General features: G+C 37.3%; 1 protein-coding gene across 7 annotated transcripts; it reads left to right on the forward strand.

Moving 5' to 3' along the window:
* The first annotated feature begins 9 nt into the window (after positions 1 to 9).
* On the forward strand, positions 10 to 23079 carry BROX (BRO1 domain and CAAX motif containing). Of its 7 annotated transcripts, none has more exons than XR_012433395.1 (13): positions 10 to 390; positions 3159 to 3275; positions 6447 to 6553; positions 6775 to 6871; positions 9949 to 10044; positions 11738 to 11810; positions 13107 to 13212; positions 14832 to 14921; positions 16441 to 16510; positions 17312 to 17393; positions 18048 to 18198; positions 19436 to 19595; positions 20544 to 23079. XR_012433395.1 is itself a non-coding variant. In XM_065542312.1 (13 exons), exons 2-13 carry the CDS (start codon positions 3175 to 3177, stop codon positions 20628 to 20630), a joined length of 1236 nt encoding a protein of 411 aa, XP_065398384.1. In that variant the 5' UTR covers positions 10 to 390; positions 3159 to 3174; the 3' UTR covers positions 20631 to 23079. The 7 variants fall into 7 exon arrangements, 5 of the variants coding, with proteins under 5 accessions (XP_065398384.1, XP_045253509.1, XP_005540971.2 ...); XM_065542312.1 differs by having other exon boundaries at positions 16425 to 16510; XR_012433394.1 differs by lacking the exon at positions 10 to 390 and adding an exon at positions 825 to 861.
* Positions 23080 to 24844: the final 1765 nt, after the last annotated feature.

Consider the following 24844-nt stretch of genomic DNA (forward strand, 5'->3'; position numbering starts at 1 on the left):
GGCCGCCCCACTCCGCCGAGGGCCGCCATAGCTATTGCGGCATCCTCCCTCCGCTCCGCAGGCAGGGACAACTCTTCTCTTCCTGTCTGGGATAAAGACCATAGCTCAAAAGGAAAACCGAGGGAGGAGAAGTTAGAAAGAGCTGATGAACGGAGCGTTTTGAGGGGACTGTGACGCCGCGGCAATCCCCGCCCTGGAACTGCGCGCACTACCGCCTCGGTAGCTGTCATGGCCGCCGGGCCACGTGACTCCGACTTGGCGCCGGCCTCGCTTTTCGTCACTCTGGTTTTGTAGGCTCGGTTCTCCGACTCCCTCTTTTTCCTCGCTTGTGGACTCCGATATTGCCATTCTTCCCTTAGAAGAACTGCTGTACCGACTCTGAGAAATTTGGTAAGTATGTCAGAGGATGGGTGTTTCTCAGTAATACCCGCTGTTTCTACGGAGTCTCAAGCAATAGGGTCACCCCCTTTTACATTAGTCTCCATAGACCCCTGGACAGCGGACCGAAAGTCTCCTTCTAATGCCTTGAAACAAACGACAGAAAGAAAATCCATATTGGTTCCCACAAATCAGTAGCATTAACAGCTAGATCCGCTGAATCCCCTTGCCCCGCATCTCCATCGGTCTTTGGAGAGCTTATAATACAAGCTAAACTGGGGTTCGTTCGGCCGTTGTCTGGCCACCTCTCCCGGGTTGACAGTATCGGCTTTCCACAAAAATGCCTGTTTGGAAAGAGGGGAACTCAAGTGTTGGCGCGTGCGCACGGTCGCCGCCCGCCGCCTCGAACGGGACTGGGCAGGGGAGGAAGAGGCTGGGTGGTAAACAGGAAGTGGGCCCTCAGAGCTCGGGGGCGGCGCTCAGGTAGGTTACTCCGGGGACTCGGGGCCTTTGGTGTGGGGATCCCTTGTCAGGAACGGGAGTCCTCTTGTGGAAGTGTGTTAGCTTACAGCTTCGATCCGAATGTTGTATTGGTGGCTCTAAAGTCACCCTTGTCCCTGCGGGTGGGTGTGTCCTTCTTCTATCCCACCCTAGGAACTCCCGAAAACTGAAGAGCGCCGGGTCGCAGAAGGGGAGAAGATGGGGCAGAAACTTACCCTCTTCTTTCCTGAAGTAAAGATACGCAAAACTTCAGACTTTTTCATCCAGGAAGTAGGAGGCCGCATTAAAAGAAGTATTTGTGGAAGATTTCGCAGCATCAAGTGCTGAGTGTGATACTAGCTCAAAGTTTATTTGTAGGCACTTAGATGCTGTATTAGGCTATCGGAATTTATATGGAAGATGTGTAGATGATGGTATTTTCTGAAATAGCTCGTTAAATGTTTCCAGTCCTAAATAAACCTGCTCAGTTTTTCCTTGGGTACACACTGCGTTCTCTATTCGTTAAATATGTGGTGCTCCTCAAAACAGGCTTTGTCATGAATAAATAAATAGCATAAAGGAAGCACTTAATGTAGGCATTTCGTACACTGTGCAGCCAACATTATTTTCTAATAATAGGAAAAGTCGATTGCCAGGCTTGTACAGTGCCTTCAAATTAAGTAAACCTTACCAGAATTTCTTTGTTGCTTCCTGGAAGCTAATTGCCATGTTTAGGTCTTCGCCTTGGCTTTCTCGGTAAAATCTGCTGCACTACCTACTCGAGGACATTTAGACAAGACATGCTGCTTTTTTGTTTTTTTCTTTTTTTTTTTTGAGATGGCGTCTCACTCTATCGCCCAGGCTGGAGTGCAGTGGCGCGATCTCAGCTCACTGCAAGCTCCGCCTCCTGGGTTCACGCCATTCTCCTGCCTCAGCCTCTTGAGTAGCTGGTACTACAGGCGCCTGCCACCACGCCCGGCAAATTTTTTTTGTACTCTTAGTAGAGATGGGGTTGCACCGTGTTAGCCAGGATGGCCTCGATCTCCTGACCTTGTGTGATCCTCCTGCCTCGGCCTCCCTAAGTGCTGGGATTACAGGCGTGAGCCACCGCTCATTTATTTTTTAAGTAGAGGGTATGGAACTTCAATTTTTTTTTTGAGTTGGCATCTCACTTAGGTAGTTTTTTTTTTTTTTTTTAATTTTTCCTTTTTTGAGACAGGATCTTGCCCTGTCGCCCAGGCTAGAGTGCCATGGGGAGATCAGGGCTCACTGCAGCCTACATCTCCTGGACTCAAGGGATCCTCCCCCCTCAGTCTCCCCAGTAGCTGGAACCACAGGCGTGGCTACGATGCCCGGCTGATTTTTGTAGAGACGGGGTCTCAACAAGTTGCCCAGGCTGGTCCCAAATTCCTGAGCTCAAGTGATCCAGCCACCTCGGCCTTCCAAAGTGCTGAGATTACAGGCGTGAGCCACCACACCCAGCCCAGTGTTTCCATTTTATAATAGAATTTATTGGTCAAGTATTGTATTACATTTTTATTTTAAGAATATTCTTTAGATATTTTTTGGAAAGTACATTTTATTGTAGAACACATGTTATAACCAATCCACTATTGTCAGCAATATGTCGGAAATACAGCAATTAACTTGAAACTTATTACAAGTAGCCTTAGCAATATAATCAGGGTTACCATTTGAACCCGTTTTGGAAATTACATTCATCTGGTCCTGTGCCCTTTTTACTTGCAGTTGTCCAACTGCTATTCAGAAGTGTGTGGGGACCAGCAGTACTTTGCTATTCAGAAGTGTGTGGGGACCAGCAGCATCAGCATTTCAGGTCCTGCCCCAGGTTAATGACTTAGAGCCTGCATTTGACAAAACCACCCACCCCCAGGTGATTTTTATGTATGTTAGAGTTTAAACATTACTGCTGCTATATAGGTATGTTAAGATTGAAGTTATTGTGGGCAGATTTTCAAATGCTGTTCTTTTTTTTATAGGCCTGGTTTGAACATAGACCATCATAAATAGACAAAACATACCTGAGGCCGGGCGCGGTGGCTCACGCCTGTAATCCCAGCACTTTGGGAGGCGGAGGTGGGTGGATCACTTGAGGTCAAGAGTTTCATTCCAGTCTGGCCAATATGGTGAAACCCCGTCTCTACTAAAAATACAGAATTAGCCAGGCTAATTTTTGAATTAGATTTTTATACTATTGAAATAAATTTTTATACTATTTACCTTGTTTATTAAATATTTTATATTTAATTTTTGTACATTTTTTACTTTTTTGTCTGTAGAAAACATCCGGAGAAAATGACCCATTGGTTTCATAGGAACCCATTAAAAGCCACAGCTCCTGTGTCTTTTAATTACTATGGTGTAGTCACTGGCCCTTCTGCTTCAAAAATATGCAAGTAAGTTTATTGATTAAACCACTCTTAGATGCAAGGTACTTTTTTTGGTTCCATGGGCAATACAAAAATATGTAACACACTGTTTCTAACTTTAAGTTCGTTATAAATTTATAAATGACATGTAAACAGTTAAATCATAGATTATTTAAACTTTGGTAGTCTTCTAGCCCTGGATCCTTAATTTTAGATCAGTAAATGAGTCCCAGAGAGGCTAAAGCAATCATAGTAAAACAGTTAATCTGTGTATTACAACAGTACAAGAGACTACACAAAGTAGTGTTTGAAAATTTTTATTTTTTATTTTTGTTTTTATTTTTTGAGATGGAGTTTCACTCTTTTCATCCAGGCTGGAGTGCAATGGCTTAATCTTGGCTCACTGCAACATCTGCCTCCTGGCAGAGGTTCAAGCAATTCAAGCAATTCTCCTGCCTCAGCCTCCCAAGTAGCTGGGATTAGAGGCACCCGCCACCACGCCCTGCTAATTTTTCTACTTTTAGTAGAGACGGGTTTTCACCATGTTGGCCAGTCTGATCTCAAACTCCTGACCTCAAGTGATCCACCCGCCTCGGCCTCCCAAAGTTCTGGGATTATAGGCGTGAGCCACCATGCCCAGCTGTATAGGGACATTTTAAATTGGCCACATATTAAACTTCTTGACTTCAGAGTAGGGAGAGATCCCTATGACCTGAAATGCCTTCAAAGTGTTCACATAGGAAAAAGTACTTGTGATAGGCCTTAAATGAATTGTATGGCTTAGATCAAGAGTTGACAAACTGTCCTATGGATTTGGATCATTGCTTGTTTTTATTGGAACACAACCAGCCCCACATTTATTGACATACTGTGTATGGTTGCCTCTGGCTGTTTTCCTCTACAACACCAGAATTTAATAGTTCCAATGGATACCTTATTACCAGAAAAGCCTGAAATGTTTACTATTTGGTGCTTTCCAAAAAAATATTTGGGTATTCTTGATTTAGATTGTCAGAGGGGAAAGGAGAAGGTTATTTCTGTCAGGAATACCTTTGTGCTAGTGATAGTGAGTAGAGCAGTTTGGCTGAAATGAAAGCGATAAATGCAAAAGATGTGTTGAAGGAGGAGTCAATGGACCTGATTGACTAATTTGCCTTGGGAGGCTGAAAAGGATTCAGTCTATATGAGATACAGAACCTAAATGATTAAGACATTGGTGGTACCAATAAAGGAAAATCTGAAGACTTGCCGCTTTTATGGGAAGAAGTGATTACAACAAAAGATAGGATAATCGGCTTATTAATCTAAACCAATGGTCCTCAGACTTTTTTTGAAAGCTGCATAGTATTTATTTTAGGCCTTGTGGTCCACATGCAGTCACTATTGCATATTATTCTTTGTTCATTTTTACAAGCCTTTTAAAAATGTAAAAACTATTCTTAATTTGAGGACTGAACAAAAATAAGCTGTGGAGTATACAAAAACTGGTTACAGTTTGTAGTTTGTCAACCTCTGATCTAGACTCCTGGAGGCAAGTCCCAGCTTAGCTGTTTTATCTGTACCATTGGGCAAGTCCCTTAACTTCTTTGGGCCTAATTACTAATCTATAAAATGAACAGCCTCAATTAAATATATCTGAGGTACATTTTTCTCAAATTCTGTAATTTAAGATGAATCGAACTTTACAAGTTGAGCTGTAGGTGATGATCAAGCATCAATATGGAAATGCTAGCAAACTATTTGAGTGCAGAATAGGCTTTAAGGATTCAAATTTCTGCCTAGTCCAGGAATTGAATCACTTTCCAGCTTCTAGAGATATACCTCAAACAATGATTAATTCATAAGATAGCCAGTCACATTTTCAGTCAGCTGTTTGTAATTGGCAATACATACATACACTTCTTGGAATAAGCCTCCTTAGAGTTAGTACCAATGAATAAGTACTACATCTAGACCATTCAGGATTAAGTCTGTGCTCTCTTCTAAACACCACTGCTACCTTAATCTAAATCTCAAAAGAAAATATTTGAAAAGTTAGTATTCTTCCACTCAACAAGTAATTTTGAATATGTGCTTTATCCTAGGCACCTACCCAATTCTGGATATACAGCCTCTACTCTGTTGATGCTTACCATGTAAATTTAGTCTTTCTTTAATGGTTTACACATATTTCAAGGGTCTTTGGTCATATCCATGTATTGTAATTTCGGAAGCCTCACTAAGCTAATTGCCTTCTGAATTCGATTTGGAACTGAAATAGAACCAAGTGAAAGCTAACGATGGAGAGCTAGGAATTGATACAGTTGAAGCTATACTAATCAATGAGATCTCAAAAGAGAGAAAACCAGAAAGCCAAAGACTGAACATTTCTGGAGTTGGGAATGAAAAGGAGACACAGAAAAAAATATAAAAGGAACTTTAAAATGATAAGGGGAACACCTGGAAAATTTGGTGTTATTGGAATCAAAGGAGAAATAATTTCAAGAAGGAAAAAGTGGATCTACAACATTTATTGCTGTAGAGAAGTAAAGGAGAATATAGATTAGGGAGCAGTTTTAAAACAACTAATGGCCACATGTTTTGCATATTCTTGATGTATATATTGAATTATACGTCAAGAATATGTAATTATATATAATGTAATTTTATTTTTTAAATATTTTTATGCAGTGTATTTTCACATTTTTGTGTTTTATGTCAGATTTAGAAACTTTAAGGAGATATTAAAATGATATACAGATAAATTTTCATTTTTCAGGAAACTTATTGTGAACTGCTTAGTTTTTTATTCATTCTTCTTTCCCTACATCTTAAATGCATGCATTTGTTTGTTTTTTAATGAAAACTTGCTATACATTTTTATTATGTAATTGAATTTAGTATTTGCCTCTTTAATTGGTCTGAGTTTATTTTCGTACAACTTTTAAAACAGTTATTAGAAATTTTTTCTCTAGATTTAGTTCTAATTAAATTCATTTCTGTGTATTTGGTAATCCCTTAGAGGAGGTGGGCATGTGCATGCATGTGTGCGTTTTAAAGCTTTTACGTTGAAACCTGGTGTGTGTGTGTGTGTGTGTGTGTGTGTGTGTGTGTGTGTGTGTGTGTTTTAAAGCTTTTACACTGAAACCTGGAAACCACTTTTATGTGAGATTGATTGCAGTACAGCTAACTTTACTGTCTTTTTCTCTCTCTTATAAGTGACTTGAGGTCATCCAGGGCACGACTCCTTGAACTGTTCACTGATTTGAGCTGTAATCCAGAAATGATGAAGAATGCAGCAGATTCATATTTTTCACTTTTACAAGGTTAGTTATTCATATGAACTTGAGGTTTTTTAAAAAACTGTCTAGAAGTTTACATTTAATTCTTTGACTTTTCAAATTTGATTAGTTTACTCTTCCAGACTATATTCTTTGGAAAAGGGCAAGAAGTTTCATTCAGACACCTGGAAAAGTAATCTGAAAATTTTTCCAAACAGAACACTCAATATTTCTTCTAAAACTAAAATGTCTTGTACTTTCTGTAGGTTTCATAAATTCTTTGGATGAATCTACCCAAGAAAGCAAGTTACGATATATTCAAAATTTCAAGTGGACTGATACGTTACAAGGACAGGTTCCAAGGTAAGCAACACTAAGGTAGTACTAAATTGGAGCCAGTTTTTGTAACTGTGTAGCCAGTGGTTAACTCATAGTCTCTGTATTTGGAGAAGAAAAATACAGGTCTGCATTTTCTCTTACCAGGAAATTAATTAAAAGAATTTGAGCTCAATCCTAGTACATAGTAAGTAAAAATATAATTTGTTTCTCCCAAACAAATCTATTTTTGAGGTAATCAATACAAATGTCAACTATAGTTGAACAGCCTTGACCTTTAATAACACACAAAGGATGATTTGAGGATTTGGAACCCAAACTGTATGTGCCTACATTCAAGCTGAGCAGAATTTAAGTTTTTCCCTTACTTTTCTTTTGCTGATGGATACGTCATGTGTCTTCCATTAGTCTTTCTCTGTCTCATTCTTTCTCTCCAACTCTATACTCTTGATTCACAGGATGTGTTTTCTTCCTTATCTCTCTTCCCTATTTCTACTCTTTTTAAAAACTTCTCTGCAGAGCTTATCACTCACTTGAAACTATTTCTAATAGGTTTAATTATAACAGGAAATAGATCATAAAGATGTTAATTTTTTACTTACCTACTGTTTTTCAACACCATTTTGTTGTTTAAATGCCCATATATTTTAATCTCAATTTGCTTTAGAATTACTATTTTATAAAAACAGAAAGGAAGGAGTGGAGGTTGATGAAAGACTAGAGCAGGCTATACATTACAGTGGAAAGAGTATGAACACTGGGTTTGTACATAGTTAGATGCAAGTCCAGGTTTTCTACTGCATGAACATCTGCTTCTTCAACTGTATCTTGGGGCTACAGATACAGTATTTTGTGAGAAGCAAAATAAGAAAATTTTTGTTAAGTGACTGATAACAGTACTAGGCTTATAAGACATTCATTAAATAAGACATTCATTAAATGTTCATTTCCTTCCTTCCTTGGGAATATTTTATGTAGAATTAATAATATTCTGGGATACTCAGATTTTCTAAGACCTTGTTTTCTGTTTTTTAATGTGACCCATTTGTTTTTAATCCAAAATTAAGGAATTTTTTTGAATTAAGACTTTTTTAAAGAATCAAACCTCTGTCATTATTCTGACAGATTCTATAATGTGTGCATTTCATGAATTTGGCGCTTTTCCAAGCATGCCACATTTTGCTTCCGTGTAGTAGTGAGCTAAAGTCGAGTACAGTGGCTCATGCCTATAATCCCAACACTTTGGGAGGCCGTGGCAGGCAGATCACTTGAGTTCAGGAGTTCGAGACCAACCTGGCCAACGTGGTAAAACACCGTATCTACTAAAAAATACAAAAACTAGCTGTGCATGGTAGAAGGTGCCTATAATCCCAGCTACTTGGGAGGTTGAGACAGGAGAATCGCTTGAACCCAGGAGGCCAAGGTTGCAGTGAGCTGAGATGACGCCACTGCCACTGCACTCCAGCCTGGGCAACACAGTGAGAGTCCATCTCAAAAAAAAAGAAAGAAAGAAAGAAAGAAAAAAGTGAACTACTATTTAACCTTTTTTCAGTAGCGTTATGAGATCGTGAAGAATTATGTGATGAAGACTTTAATACTAAATATTCTGCACAAGTGAGACTTCTAAATTACTTTATTCTTGATTGCTACTTACTCAGTAGAAATCATGTTGTGAGTTTATCTGTTCTGAAAAATATTTTTTCCATTATAGATGCTATGACTACTACTTTTATGTGGTGTCATAGAAATGGAGTGTTTGGAAACAAGGCATGTTGACATAAATGAAGGATTATAAAGGAAGAGAGTTATTTATGAGACTTCACATAAATTAGCCAAACCGTTATATTATTTAAAGGTAAAGTTATAAATTAGACATGTCCACTAGATCTCCAGATGTAATTCATTTAATAGTTTCCATGCAGAAAAGAATAAACCATTACACTATGTGTTAAATTTTTTTCAGGAGGATAAAACTGTTTTGAGAAGTTTGTTCATAACTGTCATTTTTGGATGTTATAATCTATACTAAACGATAGTTTAGACGTTATATTTTAGTTATTACATATAACACTTTTTTTTTTTTTTTTCATTTAAAAAGTTGCCATATCTCCATTTCTCTTAAGACAGGGGCAACAAGTAACTAAAAAATAAAAACTAGAGCGATAATTCTGGTTTCTTCTTCTTTTTGGGCAGCTTTTCTGTATCTTAGTATTACATGTGTAAAATAAGAATATTCTGCTTTCTTCATCAGTTGAGATAAATGAGATCATGTGTAAAAAATTTTCAGGTTCTTCTAAGAACAGTAGTGAATATATATTATGAATATCTTATTTGCTTGATATGCTTTTGCCATCTTTATTTCATACTTAGAATCTGAAGCAAACAAACAAGGTATAAAATATACTTGTGTTCAGGACCTTTTTCTGGAATACTGATTGGCTAAGCATTCAGAATCTTACACTGTTTGCCTTCAGCTTTCTTTTTGCCCTTCTTTTCCTTCATTTCTTGTTTACATACCATCTGCTTCAATCAAGCTCATTGGGTCACTTCTATCTGAAAAATTTTTATACTCCTCTTGTGCTTTGATGGCATTGTTTCCTTAGCTGGAATGTCCTTTTGCTTCCCTTCTAGTCGTCTTTCCAGGGACAGTTCAGATTTTATATATACCATTAAACCTTCTTAATTATTCTAGCCTGAAACAATCTTCTGAATTTGATTTTTCTAAAATGTTGTATAAGAGCCACACCTTTGAGAATCAACTGAGTACTTGTTAAAAATACAGATTCTAAGCCCCATCTCAGGCTTTCTGATAAGGCCCAGAAATCTGTATTTTAAAAAGCTACTCTCTGTACAGTAAACTTTGGGAACTCCTATTCCCATGCTTATTATTAAGTACATAGTACCTTCTGGACCATTATACTTAGGCATTTGTAGTTAATTACCTGTATGTCTTATCTCCCCATCTGTATGAAACACAGCCATTTTCCTCATACATACCAGTTAGCATATACTTCTTTGTACTTTTGAGTCGTTTGTCCAATAGGCTTCATGGTGTGATGTCTTGATAATTGACAGAACCTAATGATCCGTGTTTATAATTCCAGTGCCCAGCAGGATGCTGTTTTTGAATTAATTTCCATGGGATTTAATGTAGCTTTATGGTATACCAAATATGCTTCAAGACTGGCTGGAAAAGAAAAGTAAGTTAAAAGGAGAGAATTGTGTACATCTGTGTTATTTTTCAAGTATATGGTGCTTCATTATTTTAAAAATCTATTTTAAAAAGTACCACTTTGGACATGTGAAGGATTGCCTTGTAATGTTAGCATTTTGAGTGTCAGAATTACGGCACCTAGTGTTAAGAGGTAAAATAAATTTTAATAGTCTTGTCATATGGAAGGTCTTGCTAAGTAAGACCCCAAATCTAGAAACCATAAAGTAAAAGCATGACTATTTAACTACATCAAAGGACCATAAACAAAGTTAAAAAACAAATGTCAAGATTGGTCAAAAACATTGCAATTCATATGATACATTGTTTTTATAACGTATACTCTCATAAATCAGCAAAGGAAAGACCGTCAAATCAATTGAAAAGCAAAGGACATGAACAGGAAATTCACAGAAAACAAATACAGAAGGCTAATAGTATGTGAAAAGATGTTTTGAAGGATTAAAGAATTATAAAAGGTGATACAATTTTTATAATAGCAATAGTTGATACAGCAATAGGAAACTCAATTTATGGTTCATCCATACGTGGAAACAATATGCAACCACTTGAAAATGATGTCAAATTGTATGTGCTGTTGTAAAATTATCTCTTAAAGTAAAGTAGGTGATTAAAATAAGAGCAGAGTAATGATTATAGCTACCATTGTATATCTATGTGTTTCTTAAGCATATATATGCGTTAAGTATGTAATATTTTGTCTTAAAAATTATGTACAAATGTCTGTAAGGAAAAATAAGAAGTCTTTGTCCGGATTTTATTTTGTTTTGTTTTTTTGTAGAGGTTAGGTCTCACTATGTTTCCTGGGCTGGTCTCAAACTCCTGGCTTCAGGTGATTCTCCTGCCTTGGCTTCCCAAAGTACTGGGATTACAGGCATGATCCACCATGCCTGCCTGCAGATTTTACCCCTAGTTAGCGTCTCTCTTTTTTCATTTGTAGTGTTTTCTTTTTGGAGACATACTGATAGACTTTTGCCATCTTAATGTTACCTTTATGTCGTATACTTGTTTTTCATTTGTAGTGTCTTCATTTTGGAGACATATTGATAGACTTTGCCATCTTAATGTTACCTTTATGTCATATACTTGTTTTCAAGACCTTTTTGTGGAATACTGATTGGCTTGGCATTCAAAATCCTTTACAGTTGTTACGAGTTTTCTATAAATGTACATTTCATGTGTATTTGTTCCTTTTCTAGGTGTCAAAATTAATTTTTTTTTGGTGGGGGGTGGATGGAGTGTTGCTCTGTCACCAGACCAGGCTGGAGTGCAGTGGCACGATCTCGGCTCACTGCAACTGCCGCCTCCTGGGTTCAAGTGATTCTCGTGCCTCAGCCTCCCAAGTAGCTGGGATTATAGGTGCCTGCCACCATACCCAGCTAATTTTGGTATTTTTAGTAGAGACAGGGTTTTGCCATGTTGGCCAGAATGGTCTCAAACTTCTGGCCTCAAGCAGTCTGCCTGTCTCAGCATCCCAAAGTGCTAGGATTACAGGCGTGAGCCACCCTGCCTGGCCTCAAAATCAGATTTTTTTAAAAGGAAGAAAATTAGCAGTGAGAAACATAAATGACTACTTTGGATATATAATAATGTATTGGTTGTTGTGTTTTAATACCAGAAATGGAATTCATCCTCTAACTAATGTAACCCCTATCTTTAAGTATAACAGAAGATGAAGCAAAAGAAGTTCATCGAAGCCTAAAGATTGCAGCTGGGATTTTTAAACATTTAAAGGTAAAACAAACAAACAAAAACCATTATTTGTTCTTAATGCTTTAGTTCTTGAGTAATTTTTCTTTTTGGGGGATATGGGGAAAGAATTGTTTCATTATACTAAAAAAGGTACTATGTGTTCTGTTTACCTTATGTTAAGTATGTTACTGATGAGTGCAGCCAGTTACTAAATATTAAATGTCTCCATTTTTGTTTTAAAATCACCAGTGACTTTTATAATTAGAAAACTAAAGTTTTAGTGCTCTGCTTATTTTTCTGTGTCCTTGAAAACATAGGAGAAAAGAAAGCAGAAGTATTGATGGTTCTTACCTACCTCATTACTCTCCACAGAAGTTACCAGGATTAGTCCTGATTCTGCAAAACTGAACTTCTGATTGTATTCTCTGTATCTCACTAAAAACATTAGAGGGACAATCAGTGCACTCTAATTATATTAAATTGCCGGGAGATGTGATGGGAATTAGGAGAAAGAATATCGTGTTTTTTAAGCAATGTCCCCCCAGTTCATTCTAATTAAATCACTTTATTGAAGGCCTCCTAGAGGCCAGTGTTGAGTTTTTTCATGTTAAAATAAGATGCTTTTTATAGTGATTAGAAAACTCTGATCCTGAGTTAGATGTAGAATTGTAGTGGTTTTTTTTTTTTCTCTTTGAGACAGAGTCTTACACTGTTGCCCGGGCTGGAGTGCAGTGACGCGATCTTGGTTCAGTGCAATCTCTGCCTCCTGGTTCAAGCAATTCTCTTGCCTCGGCCTCCTGAGTAGCTGGGATTATAGGTGCCCGCCACCACGCCTAGCTAAGTTTTTGTATTTTTTAGTAGAGACAGGATTTCACCATGTTGGCCATGCTGGTCTCAAACTCCTGACCTTGTGATTCGCCCACCTCAGCCTCCCAAAGTGCTGAGATTACAGGCATGAGCCACCGCACCCAGCCTCTTTATATCTTTAATTATTAATGTGAATGAACATTTCAGGCTATCCCGCAAAAGGAATTTTGGTTACTATTTCAGTTAATGTTTTTCAAGATGATAGTGTGACTTGGGTATCTCAGCAATCTATCATGACTTAAATTTTGCTCTTGAATTTCTTGTTCTTATAAAAGCTGTTTTAGTACACAGGAACTTTTATTCTTTATAAGCTCACTGTTGTTAAGTTTTTATAGTTTTTGTTTATACCCCGAATTTCTGCTAAGCATCCAAATTGAATGTCTTGTAACTTTCATTTTCTTCATCTCTAACAACTGGATTAAAATGAAATCTGGCTGCTTTATTTTTTGTCTTTTTTGTCGTTGTTCTCAGGAAAGTCATACCCCAAAACTCATTACACCTGCAGAAAAAGGAAGAGATTTAGAGTCACGGCTCATAGAAGCATACGTTATTCAATGTCAGGCTGAAGCTCAAGAAGGTATCCTAAATATTGTAAGATTTTTTTAAATGAAAGTCTATATTGTCATTTAATTCCTCTTTAAAAATCAGACATTGGGCACTGTGGCTTATGCATGTAGTCCCAGCACTTTGGGAGGTCAAGGTGGGCAGATCACTTGAGCCCAGGAGTTCAAGACCAGCCTGGGCAATGTGGCAAAACCCCAGCTCTACAGAAAATACAAAAATTAGCTGGGCATCGTGGCACATGCATGTAGTCCCAGCTTCCCATGAGGCTGAGATGGGAAGGATGGCTTGAGCCTGGGAGGTCAAAGCTGTAGTAAGGCAAGACCATGCCACTGCACTTCACCCTGGGCAACAGTGTGAGACCCTGTTTCAAAAAAATTAATTAATAAATAAAAATCAGAATTAACTAGAATCAGGTTTTAGATTTTGAGAAATTTTTGAATGAGGAATAAGTTTACCTTTAGCATTTGCCTTCACTCTTAGTTAGCAGGAAAAGGCCCTACAGTTTAATGGCTCTTTTTAAGAGGATTTTGATTTCACGTTATTTCTGTGACAGTACAACATTAATTCTTTAATTCGTCTTTTCTCTCTCTCCTGTGCTCATTCTTTTTTCTCTTTCACTCTTTGGCTTACCTTAAAGTCTTCACCTTTCAATGGCAAGTAATAATGACACTCAGCGTGAAACAGTTAAGAAACTTTGTAGGCTTTTGTTTTTCTTTATTTCAAACTCTAGTGTTCCTCTGAAGATGGCTGGGCTGGTGGCTCACGCCTGTAATCCCAGCAGTTTGGGAGGCCGAGGCAGGAGAATTGCTTGAGCCCAGGAGTTTGAGACCAGCCTGGGCAGTATGGCAAGACCTCCATCTCTACAAAAAGTTATTTAAAAAATTAGCCAGTTGGCTGGGCGTGGTGGTGGCTCACACCTGTAATCTCAGTGTTTTGGGTGGCCTAGGCAGGCGGATCACCTGAGGTTGGGAGTTCAAGACCAGCCTGACCAACATGGAGAAACCCTGTCTCTACTAAAAAATACAAAATTAGCTGGGCATGGTGGCGTATGCCTGCAGTCCCAGCTACACGGGAGGCTGAGGCAGGAGAATCGCTTGAACCTGGGGGGTGGAGGTTGCGGTGAGCCGAGATCACGCCATTGCACTCTAGTCTGGTCAACAAGAGTAAAAGTCCATCTCAAAAAAAAAAGAAAAAGAAATTAGCCAGGTGCCATGGCATGCACCTGTAATCTCAGCCACTTGGAAGACTGAGGCAGAAGGATCACTTGAGCCCAAGAGTTTGAGGCTGCAGTAAGCCACGATCAAGCCACTGTGCTCCAACTTGGGTGACAGCAAGACCCTGTCTTGAAAAAAAGAATTTGCTGTTAGGTCATGCTGTTTTGTAGTAGTGATTCTCTGTGATTAGCTAGTAATTCACTGATGATTTATTTAAAGAAATAGCATCAGAACCAACAAGCTCAGTGTTTTTTGTTTGTTAATGTTTGCATTTTCTATAACTTTGCATGTTAAAACGTTTAACAAACTGTATTAAAATCCCAGAGAGATTGTCAGACTGTCTTTTGCTATTATAATTGAATTTAGGATGAATAGAGTGAACTTAATTATAGATTCACTTTATTGTGTTTGGTTACAGTAACAATTGCTCGAGCAATTGAACTAAAACATGCTCCTGGACTAATTGCTGCACTGGCGTATGAAACAGCCAATTTCTATCAAAAAGCTGGTAAGCTTCTAATTCTGTTGTTACATTTTTTAGTCTTTAGCTTTTCAGATGTATTTGATCTTGAATTAATACGGAACAAAACAAAAGGTTTCTCAGATTCTGTCATTATTTGCAAAACTGGAGTAATACTTTATCGCATTTAAAATAGAGCTGTTCATATTTAGTATGCTGCATAACTTATAATGGAAGGGAAAACCAGTGATGTCTAATAAAATTATACAGCTTTTTTGGCTTAAAAATTTGTTTTGGTCTTTATAACAATCTTATAGTTACTATGCTTTAGACAAGAATCTGAAATCCAGAGAGTTAACATGACCCATAATTTAACTGCTAGAAAGTGGGAGATTGGGCATAGAACACAGCTACTGTGATAAGCCTATTACTCTTCATTTACTTATTTAGGAAACATGCATGTGTTTTTATTTATGGGATAGTTACTGTTTTTGTTGCTAAGGAGAGGTAAATAGAAAAGATTTGCAGTTTAGGGAAGAAGAACATGTCACCCCATTATTAAATCCTGAAGTAAGACACCACAGCAGTGAATTAGGAACCTTAACAAGCTGGGCATGCTAGAGAAGGACTCTAGAAGAAGATGCTTTAGTCTTATTGTGAAGTGTAAATAAAAATCTTATGTTCCCTAGGAAGCTTTAGAGTTTGGGCGCAGAATTCTATAGTAAGTACAGACATAAGAAAGAACTTAGCACATTCTGGAAACTTCAGACAGTTGCTCTTACCTGAAACACAGGATGAGTGGTAGGAGAAAGTTTGAAAAAGTATGCTTGCTTGGGAATCAAACATTGGTTTGTAAGCCTTTGACCTTTCATTCTGTAGACACTTGGGATCTGTTAGAATACTAAAAGGCTGACTTGATTGGATTTGAATTTAAGGAAGGTCCCTATAGTTGCAGTATTAGAGATAGGCTTGCTCCATGAAGGAGTAATAGGCTAACTTAACTTAGCACTTAAGAAATTCTTCAAGTTTATGAAGGAAATGATGAAAGCTTTGGCAAATACAGCAAAGTAGCAAATAGGAAAAAATAGATTTGAGAGATGTTTGGTAGAAGGATATGTGAGTGAATATGTGTGTGTTTTATATAAAATTCAGTGATGGGGTGGAGAGGAGAGTATCCTATTTCTGACTTGAGTGACTCGTCTACTATTTGCTTTGCTATATTATATACGTTTTTTAAATTAGCTAATATAACGGTATAAACAGTATTCACTTTGAAGTTCTTGGTCACAATCTGTTTTTATCATTATCTTTAACTTAAAGTTGTATTAACCATCAAATCAAAGAGCTGCTATAGTATTTAATCAATCATGTGTAACTGAAAGTATAGATTTGAGAAAATCAAGTAAAGGTGTTTTTTTAAAAAAAAATTAAATTATTGAGTTTTAGACTCGAATGGCATTCTTTCTGCTTTTATCATCAGAACACATGAACTAAAAGTCTTCTAGTGAATCAGGATGAAATTATATTTTGCTTTTTAAAATGTAACTTTAGATCATACTTTATCCAGTTTGGAGCCTGCATATTCTGCCAAATGGAGAAAATATCTTCACTTGAAGATGTGTTTCTACACAGCTTATGTAAGTATTCATAATGCTAAAAACAATGTAAATTATTGTTTCTCCAGTCCTTGGAGTGCCAGGTCTCTCATCTCACCAGAGTCTTTCATTAGCATTTTACAAATAATGGACAGCTAACTCTCAGTAAATGTTCACTGAGAGTCAGTGCAACCATTGTGAACTAAAGTGGGTGGAAAGAGATGATGTAGGATTGTAGAAGTGGATTATAGCAATAGAATTATTGTTTGATTCAAAACCCACTTTCAGCATACTTAATGAAATTCTTTCCATTGTTTCATTCTGTGCGTTGAGAAACATATTTACTAATTCTAATATTAAGGCATACCACACAATATATCACCTAGCTTAGTGAAGAACCATCAATAAACATCATTTTGGAAGTTACATATCAGTCTGTTATACACACCAAACTTAATTGTTTTGTTAATTAGAGTATCATATGAGAGATCATCGAAACCTTTTTCAGGTCTGAGTAGATAATATTTCTTATGCCTCCTTCTTCCTCTGCATTAGCACAGTTTCCTCCTTTATCTACTATTTCCTAATTTTAAATACAGATTTCGGCAGATAACTTTTGCTCAGTACATGGTTAGAAGGCTGTTTTGGCTCAAGACTTGACATATTTCCACCTTTTCTATGAACAAAGGTTGGAGAAGAGCTTACTCAAGTAAAGAAATGTAAGGGATTGCATTGATACTTAAGTGTGTGAAGGTACTAATTTATCTGATAGATACGTAAAACAGTCATAGGGGAAAGCATCTTGAAGGGAGAGAATGAATAAAAATTTGTTTATTTCATCAGGCTTACTGTTACCATGGTGAGACCTTATTGGCTAGTGATAAGTGCGGTGAAGCAATCAGGTCTCTCCAAGAAGCAGAAAAATGTGAGTATTCCTGCCAGAATATTAACTCCCCTTTAAAAAACAAATGACTTTATCACAAAAGGGAATATGTGCTTAAAGAGATTTTGGCTGAGTTCATGAAAGGGAAATGGGAATGGGTGACGTAATTGGAGAAAAGAAAAAATTTTTCAAAAACCTAGAACCGTAGAAAATCCACAGCTTCTACTTACAGTATTATTATTGGTATTGCTATTATATTAGGTAAAGAGCAGTAAATGTCTTACCACCTCCACTTTAAAGCCTTATAGGGATAAATGGGCCATGTTAATTATAATCAAAAGACTTTATATCTCTTTCTTTTTTTTTTTTTTTTTTTTTTTTTTTTTTGAGACGGAGTCTCGCTCTGTCGCCCAGGCTGGAGTGCAGTGGCCGGATCTCAGCTCACTGCAAGCTCTGCCTCCCGGGTTCACACCATTCTCCGGCCTCAGCCTCCCGAGTAGCTGGGACTACAGGCGCCCGCCACCTCGCCCGGCTAGTTTTTTGTATTTCTTAATAGAGACGGGGTTTCACCATGTTAGCCAGGATGGTTTCGATCTCCTGACCTCGTGATCCGCCCGTCTCGGCCTCCCAAAGTGCTGGGATTACAGGCTTGAGCCACCGCGCCCGGCCAAGACTTTATATCTCTTTCACATGCAGTGTATGCAAAGGCAGAAGCACTGTGTAAAGAATATGGAGAAACCAAAGGACCTGGACCAACAGTCAAACCTTCGGGACATCTATTCTTTCGGAAACTTGGAAACCTTGTGAAGAACACCTTAGAAAAATGTCAGAGAGAAAATGGATTTATGTGAGTACAGCTTAATATTATTTTGGTAATATTAATATTATTGATATTGATTTATAATTAAAATACTAATATTTTAGTAATACCATTTTTGTTAGTCTCTATTCCCAAAAGTTTTATGCTGAATAGCACTTATGGGCTAGGCGTGGTGGCTCACAACTGTAATCCCAGCACTCTGGGAGGCCAAGGTGGGTGAATCCCTTGAGCCCAGAAGTTTGACACCAGCCTGGGCAACTTGGCAAAACCTGTCTTTACAGAAAATACAAATAAATTAGCTGGGCATGGTGGCACACGTCTGTAATCCAAGCTACTCAGGAGGATGAGGTGGGAGAATCATCTGAGGCTGGGAAGTCAAGGCTGCACTGAGCCATTATTGAGTCATGGCACTCCTGCCTGGGCAAGAGTGAGGCACTGTCTCAAATATATATAGTGTTTACATTTCACATTAATTTTCTCTTTAAATTGGTGATAAAGTTCAATTGTGTAGGGCCTTTTATTCTACTTAGGAGGATAATATATAAAAGCAGACTTTAAAAGTTCAATTGTGTAGGGCCTTTTATTCTACTTAGGAGGATAATATATAAAAGCAGACTATAAAACATGAGTTGTTAACATAGAGTTCACTTCATTAGGACACTCACAGTATCCTGATTTTCTCTGAACTCTGTTTCCCTGCCGTTCTTCCTCCATATGTTTTAAATATATCTTCTCAACCTCCTTTGCATATTCATCTCACTCTGGTTTCAGCTACCTATAAAGAGGGAAAATAAATTTTCTCTCCAGTTTTTCTTGTTTTTTTTTTTTTTCAAGAGGTTTTCCATTATTAAATCAGTGCTGTTCAAACTGTAGATCACCATCTGTGTAGGTGGGTAGACTCAATCTCATTCCTGCTTTTATCTTCTTACACTCTTCCCCTTATATTCTTCATCTAGTCATACTGAGCTTTTCACTTCCTTAAACATGCCTAGTTCATCTTTAATCACTTCCTTTGGAAGTCACTGAACTTAATTCTGGGTTAATTCCCCTTGTCTGCATTCTCATGGCACTCTACATACATGGTAGCTCCAATTGCATTGCATTGTAATTGACAAAATTTCTTGACTTTTTCGCTTTCCTACATGAGGCAGAAAAACCTCTTATCCATCATTAAATTGTCATTGTCCCAAACAGGACCTTGAACATACTAGGCACTCAAATAATGAACAAATGAATGAATTGCTATTTAAATTACTTTTTGCAGTTACTTTCAAAAAATTCCAACAGAAGCCCCACAGCTGGAACTCAAAGCAAATTATGGTCTCGTAGAGCCTGTACCTTTCGAATTTCCTCCTACAAGCGCTCAGTGGACACCAGAAACATTGGCTGCATTTGATCTCACCAAAAGACCCAAGGATGACAGTGTATGAGATTTTTTTTTTTTCTCTCTCATTCACAGAAGTTTAAAGGAAAATTCACAGTTCGCATTTTGATATTTTTCTCTAAATAGATACATATCTTTGTCTAAATGTTAAGTTAGCTAGTTATAGTGCTTAGTGTAATCTGTGGTAGAACACTCTCAGAGATAAGACCTCTAAGCCTTAAATGTCTTCTGATTTTCTACATAATGACATTCTTTTCAACACATTATCTTGCCTCTTTACAACTTGTCAGTGCCTCCTTTAAGAAGAATGTGGGAGAAAAGATCATCCATGTTTGTATTGCTGTGGCAATACTCTGTTTTAGCAAATTGCAGAGTGTTTGAAGATTTGGCCTAATTTCAGTATTCTGTGAATCCAGGGGCAAAATAAGAATGCTTTTATTTATTGGTATCTAAGTACATCTTGGTGTTCTAAATCAAATGGTAAATTAAGTGGAAATTTTGAGGTCTAACTACCAAAAGACTAGGGATCTGTGACAAATGAACAGGAATTATTTTACAGCCATTGCTCTTTTCTTGAGATTGAGTTGTATTTATATAATTTCCTTTCCATATTAAAATTTATTCCTTAAAATAACTATATTCTGTTCAGCTATAAAATAATGCCCTAAGAGACAGCCTATTACTGTCATAAGTTATGTCTAAGCTTTAGGGTTCTACATGTATAGATAGTTCACTTAGAAAAGAGCGTGGAGTAGGAGTACCAGTATTTTGATTTTTGCCTACCTAACTAGGTTTTCATCTCTACTGAAATGTTGTTTTCTGATTATATCTTAAAATGAATTGGTCTGTAGTTTCTGGAAATAGCTTTGTCAGTATCCGTGTTATATAATTTAATATAGCATCTTTTAAAAGTCTGAAGTGGAAAAGATTTGGTGTTTGTTTTCTCAATCTTAGTTTATGTACTTAAACTGTGGTTTTTTCTCCCTAGACTAAACCCAAACCAGAAGAAGAAGTGAAACCCGTGAAAGAACCAGATATCAAACCTCAAAAGGACACTGGGTGCTACATCTCCTAAAATACTCCTGAAATACAGTTTGCACTTAGAATTTCTCTAATAGGAGATAAGATAAACCACAGAATTTCAGTTCTTATTTCTCAAAATGATTTCTCTGAAGCTTGTAGAATAACTATTACATTCAGAGGGTTATCTGCCTTCAGCTTACTTGTTCTTGATTTTTAATACAGTGGAGATGTTTCTTGCTTTGTTTTCAGCCTCTCCTTTTTAATCAGGACAACATTTGAAAGATTTTATTGTGCCTCTAAAGGGTATATTTGGGGGTTGGGTCTTTTTATTAAACTCTGGATAGTAATAAGTTTCAGGTCAATATAGGCCCAAATCATGTGGTTTCAGGTATGTTTTTCTTTTTCTTTTTTTTTGTTTTTTTGAGGCGGAGTCTCCCTTTGTTGCCCAGGCTGGAGTGCAGGGGCACGATCTTGGCTCACTGCAACCCTCCGCCTCCTGGATTCAAGTGATTCTCCTGCCTCAGCCTCCCTAGTAGCTGGGATTACAGGCACGTACCACCACACCCAGATAATTTTTGTATTTTTAGTAGAGACGTGATTTCACCATGTTGTCCAGGCTAGTCTCGAACTCCTGACCTCAGCTGATCTGCCCGCCTTGGCCTCCCAAAGTGCTGGGATTACAGGCGTGAGCCACTGCGCCTGGCCTCAGATATGTTTTTCTATCTACACAAAAAAATTTATTTTCCTTCCTCTTACTTGATATCAGAATAATGACAGGAATCAGTTTTTAACAGAGATAGTTTTTCCATTTCTCCATTGTGTTAATCAGAGCACAGACTTACATCCTCAGTCATTTATCTTTTCTGGTGGGGGATAAAAAGTCACTTAAAGATGAGAAAATTATCACACCAAATCCTTTACATATGTTAGAATCAATAATTTACTAAAAAATCAGTTTTTATAGGTATGTTGGGACCTTATCCAAGAACTTATCCCTGTTCCAGTAGCCCTGTGCTTCATTCAGTATCAGTAACCCTGCAATGATTTTTACAAGTATCTTTTCTAGTGGGTTTTTTACTTAGAGGACAGAACTTTGTAATAGCTCTTAATGTTTATATATGAGAAGACAGAATGGAAAATGTTTTTTGAAGTCAAATATTGCATGATGTAAAGAAAAAACTTAAATGAGTAGGTTGTCCTGAATTACACTGGTAACTCTACTTCTTTATTAAAGAAGTTATAGTAAGATGCCTTTGTTACCTGATTTCAGTGTATATTGTTTTTATGTGGTTTTCTGATAATGTCCTATCAGAATTGTATTGGTTTAGGCCAAAGGCCATAGCAAAAACAGAGAACAAATACAGATACAATATGATCTTAAAAATAGATTGTAACATTTTAAACAATTATGTAATTTGGGAAATACTGGATGCGTAATACTTTAACAGAAGTCACACATCTGTAGGTTTATCTTTTGATTATTCTCCTGGGTCATTAGATAATTTTTCTATTATAAGTGACAAATTGATTCACTTAATATAAATAATACAAGTAGCATACACTAAAAGCTTACTGTGTGCCAGATACTGTGCTGGACACTTACATAGATAAGCTATTGAATCCACAAAGCAGCCCTGTGAGAAATAAATAAAATCTGCATAAAGTGTTGAAATAGGAATACGCATTTCATTATGAAAAATGAGTAATTATGCCAATCTGAATCAATATAGCATTCAAATAAGTGATGACTTAAATCATATATCATAGTTTACACTCCTTAAAAAAAGGTACATAAATTCAGTGAGGTTTTTTCCTTAACATATAGAAATACTAAATAATGCTTGCAACATAGTATTAATATTTGAAGCTGTAGTTTCCGGATTAAGTGGAGTAATAACTAAACAGGCATTTAATTTTATTTCAGTATCTATGGAAAAAATACTTCATTACATCTCACTCTATTTTATGTTGTCTTTATTACAGAATCACTTGTCTGTTTGTTGTGTGCCACTTACTGACAAAGCTTTAAACAGTACTTGATGCCAGCTCTTTACTCTCTGGCTGTGGGACCTATTTCTCTTAGGTACTTGTGCTTATTAATCTACTTACTAAATTGTCACATTGACAATTTTGGGAATGATACTACCATATCTGAAATGGAAAATGTAATATGCTTAGTACTTCTGTAAAATACAGCAATACTGGTATTACTTTACATCAGTAGGCATCTTTGACGTGAGCAGATAAATATTTTGTTGACTCAGCAAAGGTAACACTTTGTGACTAAAATATCCCATTATATATAATGTTTTTTGAAATGTTTGAAATTTGGGGAAATTATCACATATCTAGAAGTTGCATGAAGGTTATAGAGAGATGTAACTATTTGTTAACTATTACATGGATTTCATACTTGGCAGTGACAACTAACGTTACTTCAGCTAAAAGTGTATAATGGGTTATCTTTTTATTTATGAAAATAAAAGTAATTTTACTTACAATTTCATTGAGATCTTTCATTTTCGACAAATATTTTTATACTTACTAAGCCAGTAACAGTTAAAACAGTGCAAAATTATTCTTCACAGTAATGTTCTAAAATGACAGATAACTAGGCATGGTGGCTCACACCTATAATGCCAGCACTTCAGGAGGCTGGGGCAGGAGGATTGCTTGAGCCCAGGAGTTGAGACCAGCCTGGACAACGTGGTGAAACCCTGTCTCTGCAAAAAATAAAAAATTCGCTGAGTGTGGTGGCACGTGCAGTGAACTATAGTCATGCCACTGCACTCCAGCCTGGGCGACAGAGTGAGGCCCTGCCTCAAAAAAAATAAAATGACAGATACATTTGCATCAATTGTTTTATGCTTCATGGGTTCGTTAAATATTCAACACTCCTTGATTTGTTCGGTTTCTACTTAAGTTTATTGGTACCTATCACTTCTTAACCTCAAAGGATTTTGATTGGCCTGTTTATGTCTCATGCTTAGTAAAATCCAACATGATGCAGTATTTGTACTATGGTATGCTAAGCTAAAGAGTTTATCATTGTACAATAATCTGTAGAAAACTTTATTCCTTGCAAACTTGAGGCAGCACTTTTAGCGTTGTATAAATGCATGCAGAAATAAAACCATATGCAGAATTCTTTTAGAATTAGAGTAATCATGCTTTAGAAAATACTGCCTTTCTTATCTCTTAATGTGTGTAAAATAAACTTGGAATGTCACTTTGGGTTACCTTAAGTTTGTATCTAAAGATTTTATTTGACATTTGAATAATTTGTTTAAAATTTAAATTTTTATTTAAGACTGTTGTAATAATAAAGGGATCAAAATAGTTAATCTGGAAGGGGAGTTGACAAATTATAAAACAGAAAACTATATTTGTGCATATTCAAAAAGCCAGAGCTATCATTTCAGCAATTTAATGTATCTAATGCCTGTGATTTTCTTGAGGTTGGTAGAAGCTTATATAGTCACTTTCAGAGCACTCCCCTGAGATGTCAGACTTGAATTTGCTTCTCTAATGCAGAGCTTCTCAAGTGGTTTGTCTCGAGGCCTTCTGGGTGACTAGCTGGGCAGCACTTAAGGTGGCTGGAGCTCCCAGGCTGGTCGCCTCCAGAATTCCAAACAATTTTCTCTATCTGCCATGATGTAAAAAATGTTGGGAAACACTACAATGGGACAGGCATGCAGGCAGTGGGGTGCATGTGTGTGGTTTAATACTGAAAATAAGGATACAAAAATCCTGCCAGGTGATGCTCTGTAATTCTCAAGGAACAGCAGTGATTTCTTATTTCACATTTTTCCTCACTCTGCCCTTGCCCCTGACACACACACTGCAAGTCACTGATTGGAGCAGGCCAGTTCCCTCAGGCGAAGGGGCCTAGAGAAATGTCAGTGAATACTGTGCTGTGAAACGGCATCTGAGGCGCACAGTGGGGCTTTGGCTCTCCTCTCACCAGGGGTTTGACCTTTCAACCACCTCAGAAAGAAGGAAAGGTGGAAGCAGGAAGGGGGACCGGCAGCTCTGGGCAAGCAACGCTCATTAGCTCCAGTGTAATGACGCAACGTCAGTTCTCAGCTGAATGTTAACATAGTCCATTTGAAAACATTTTCTAGATCAATGAAAATGGCCAAGAACTCTAGAAAAATGTTTAAGTGTTATATACTTAAAATAGTATATTTACTTATTGAAACTAAATGCCAAGATGTAGAACTAGTGTGTTATTTTCTTGGTACAGATTACAATGCTGTGTTTCAG

Source organism: Macaca fascicularis, chromosome 1 (assembly GCF_037993035.2).
Source record: "Macaca fascicularis isolate 582-1 chromosome 1, T2T-MFA8v1.1".
Classification (NCBI taxonomy): domain Eukaryota; kingdom Metazoa; phylum Chordata; class Mammalia; order Primates; family Cercopithecidae; genus Macaca; species Macaca fascicularis.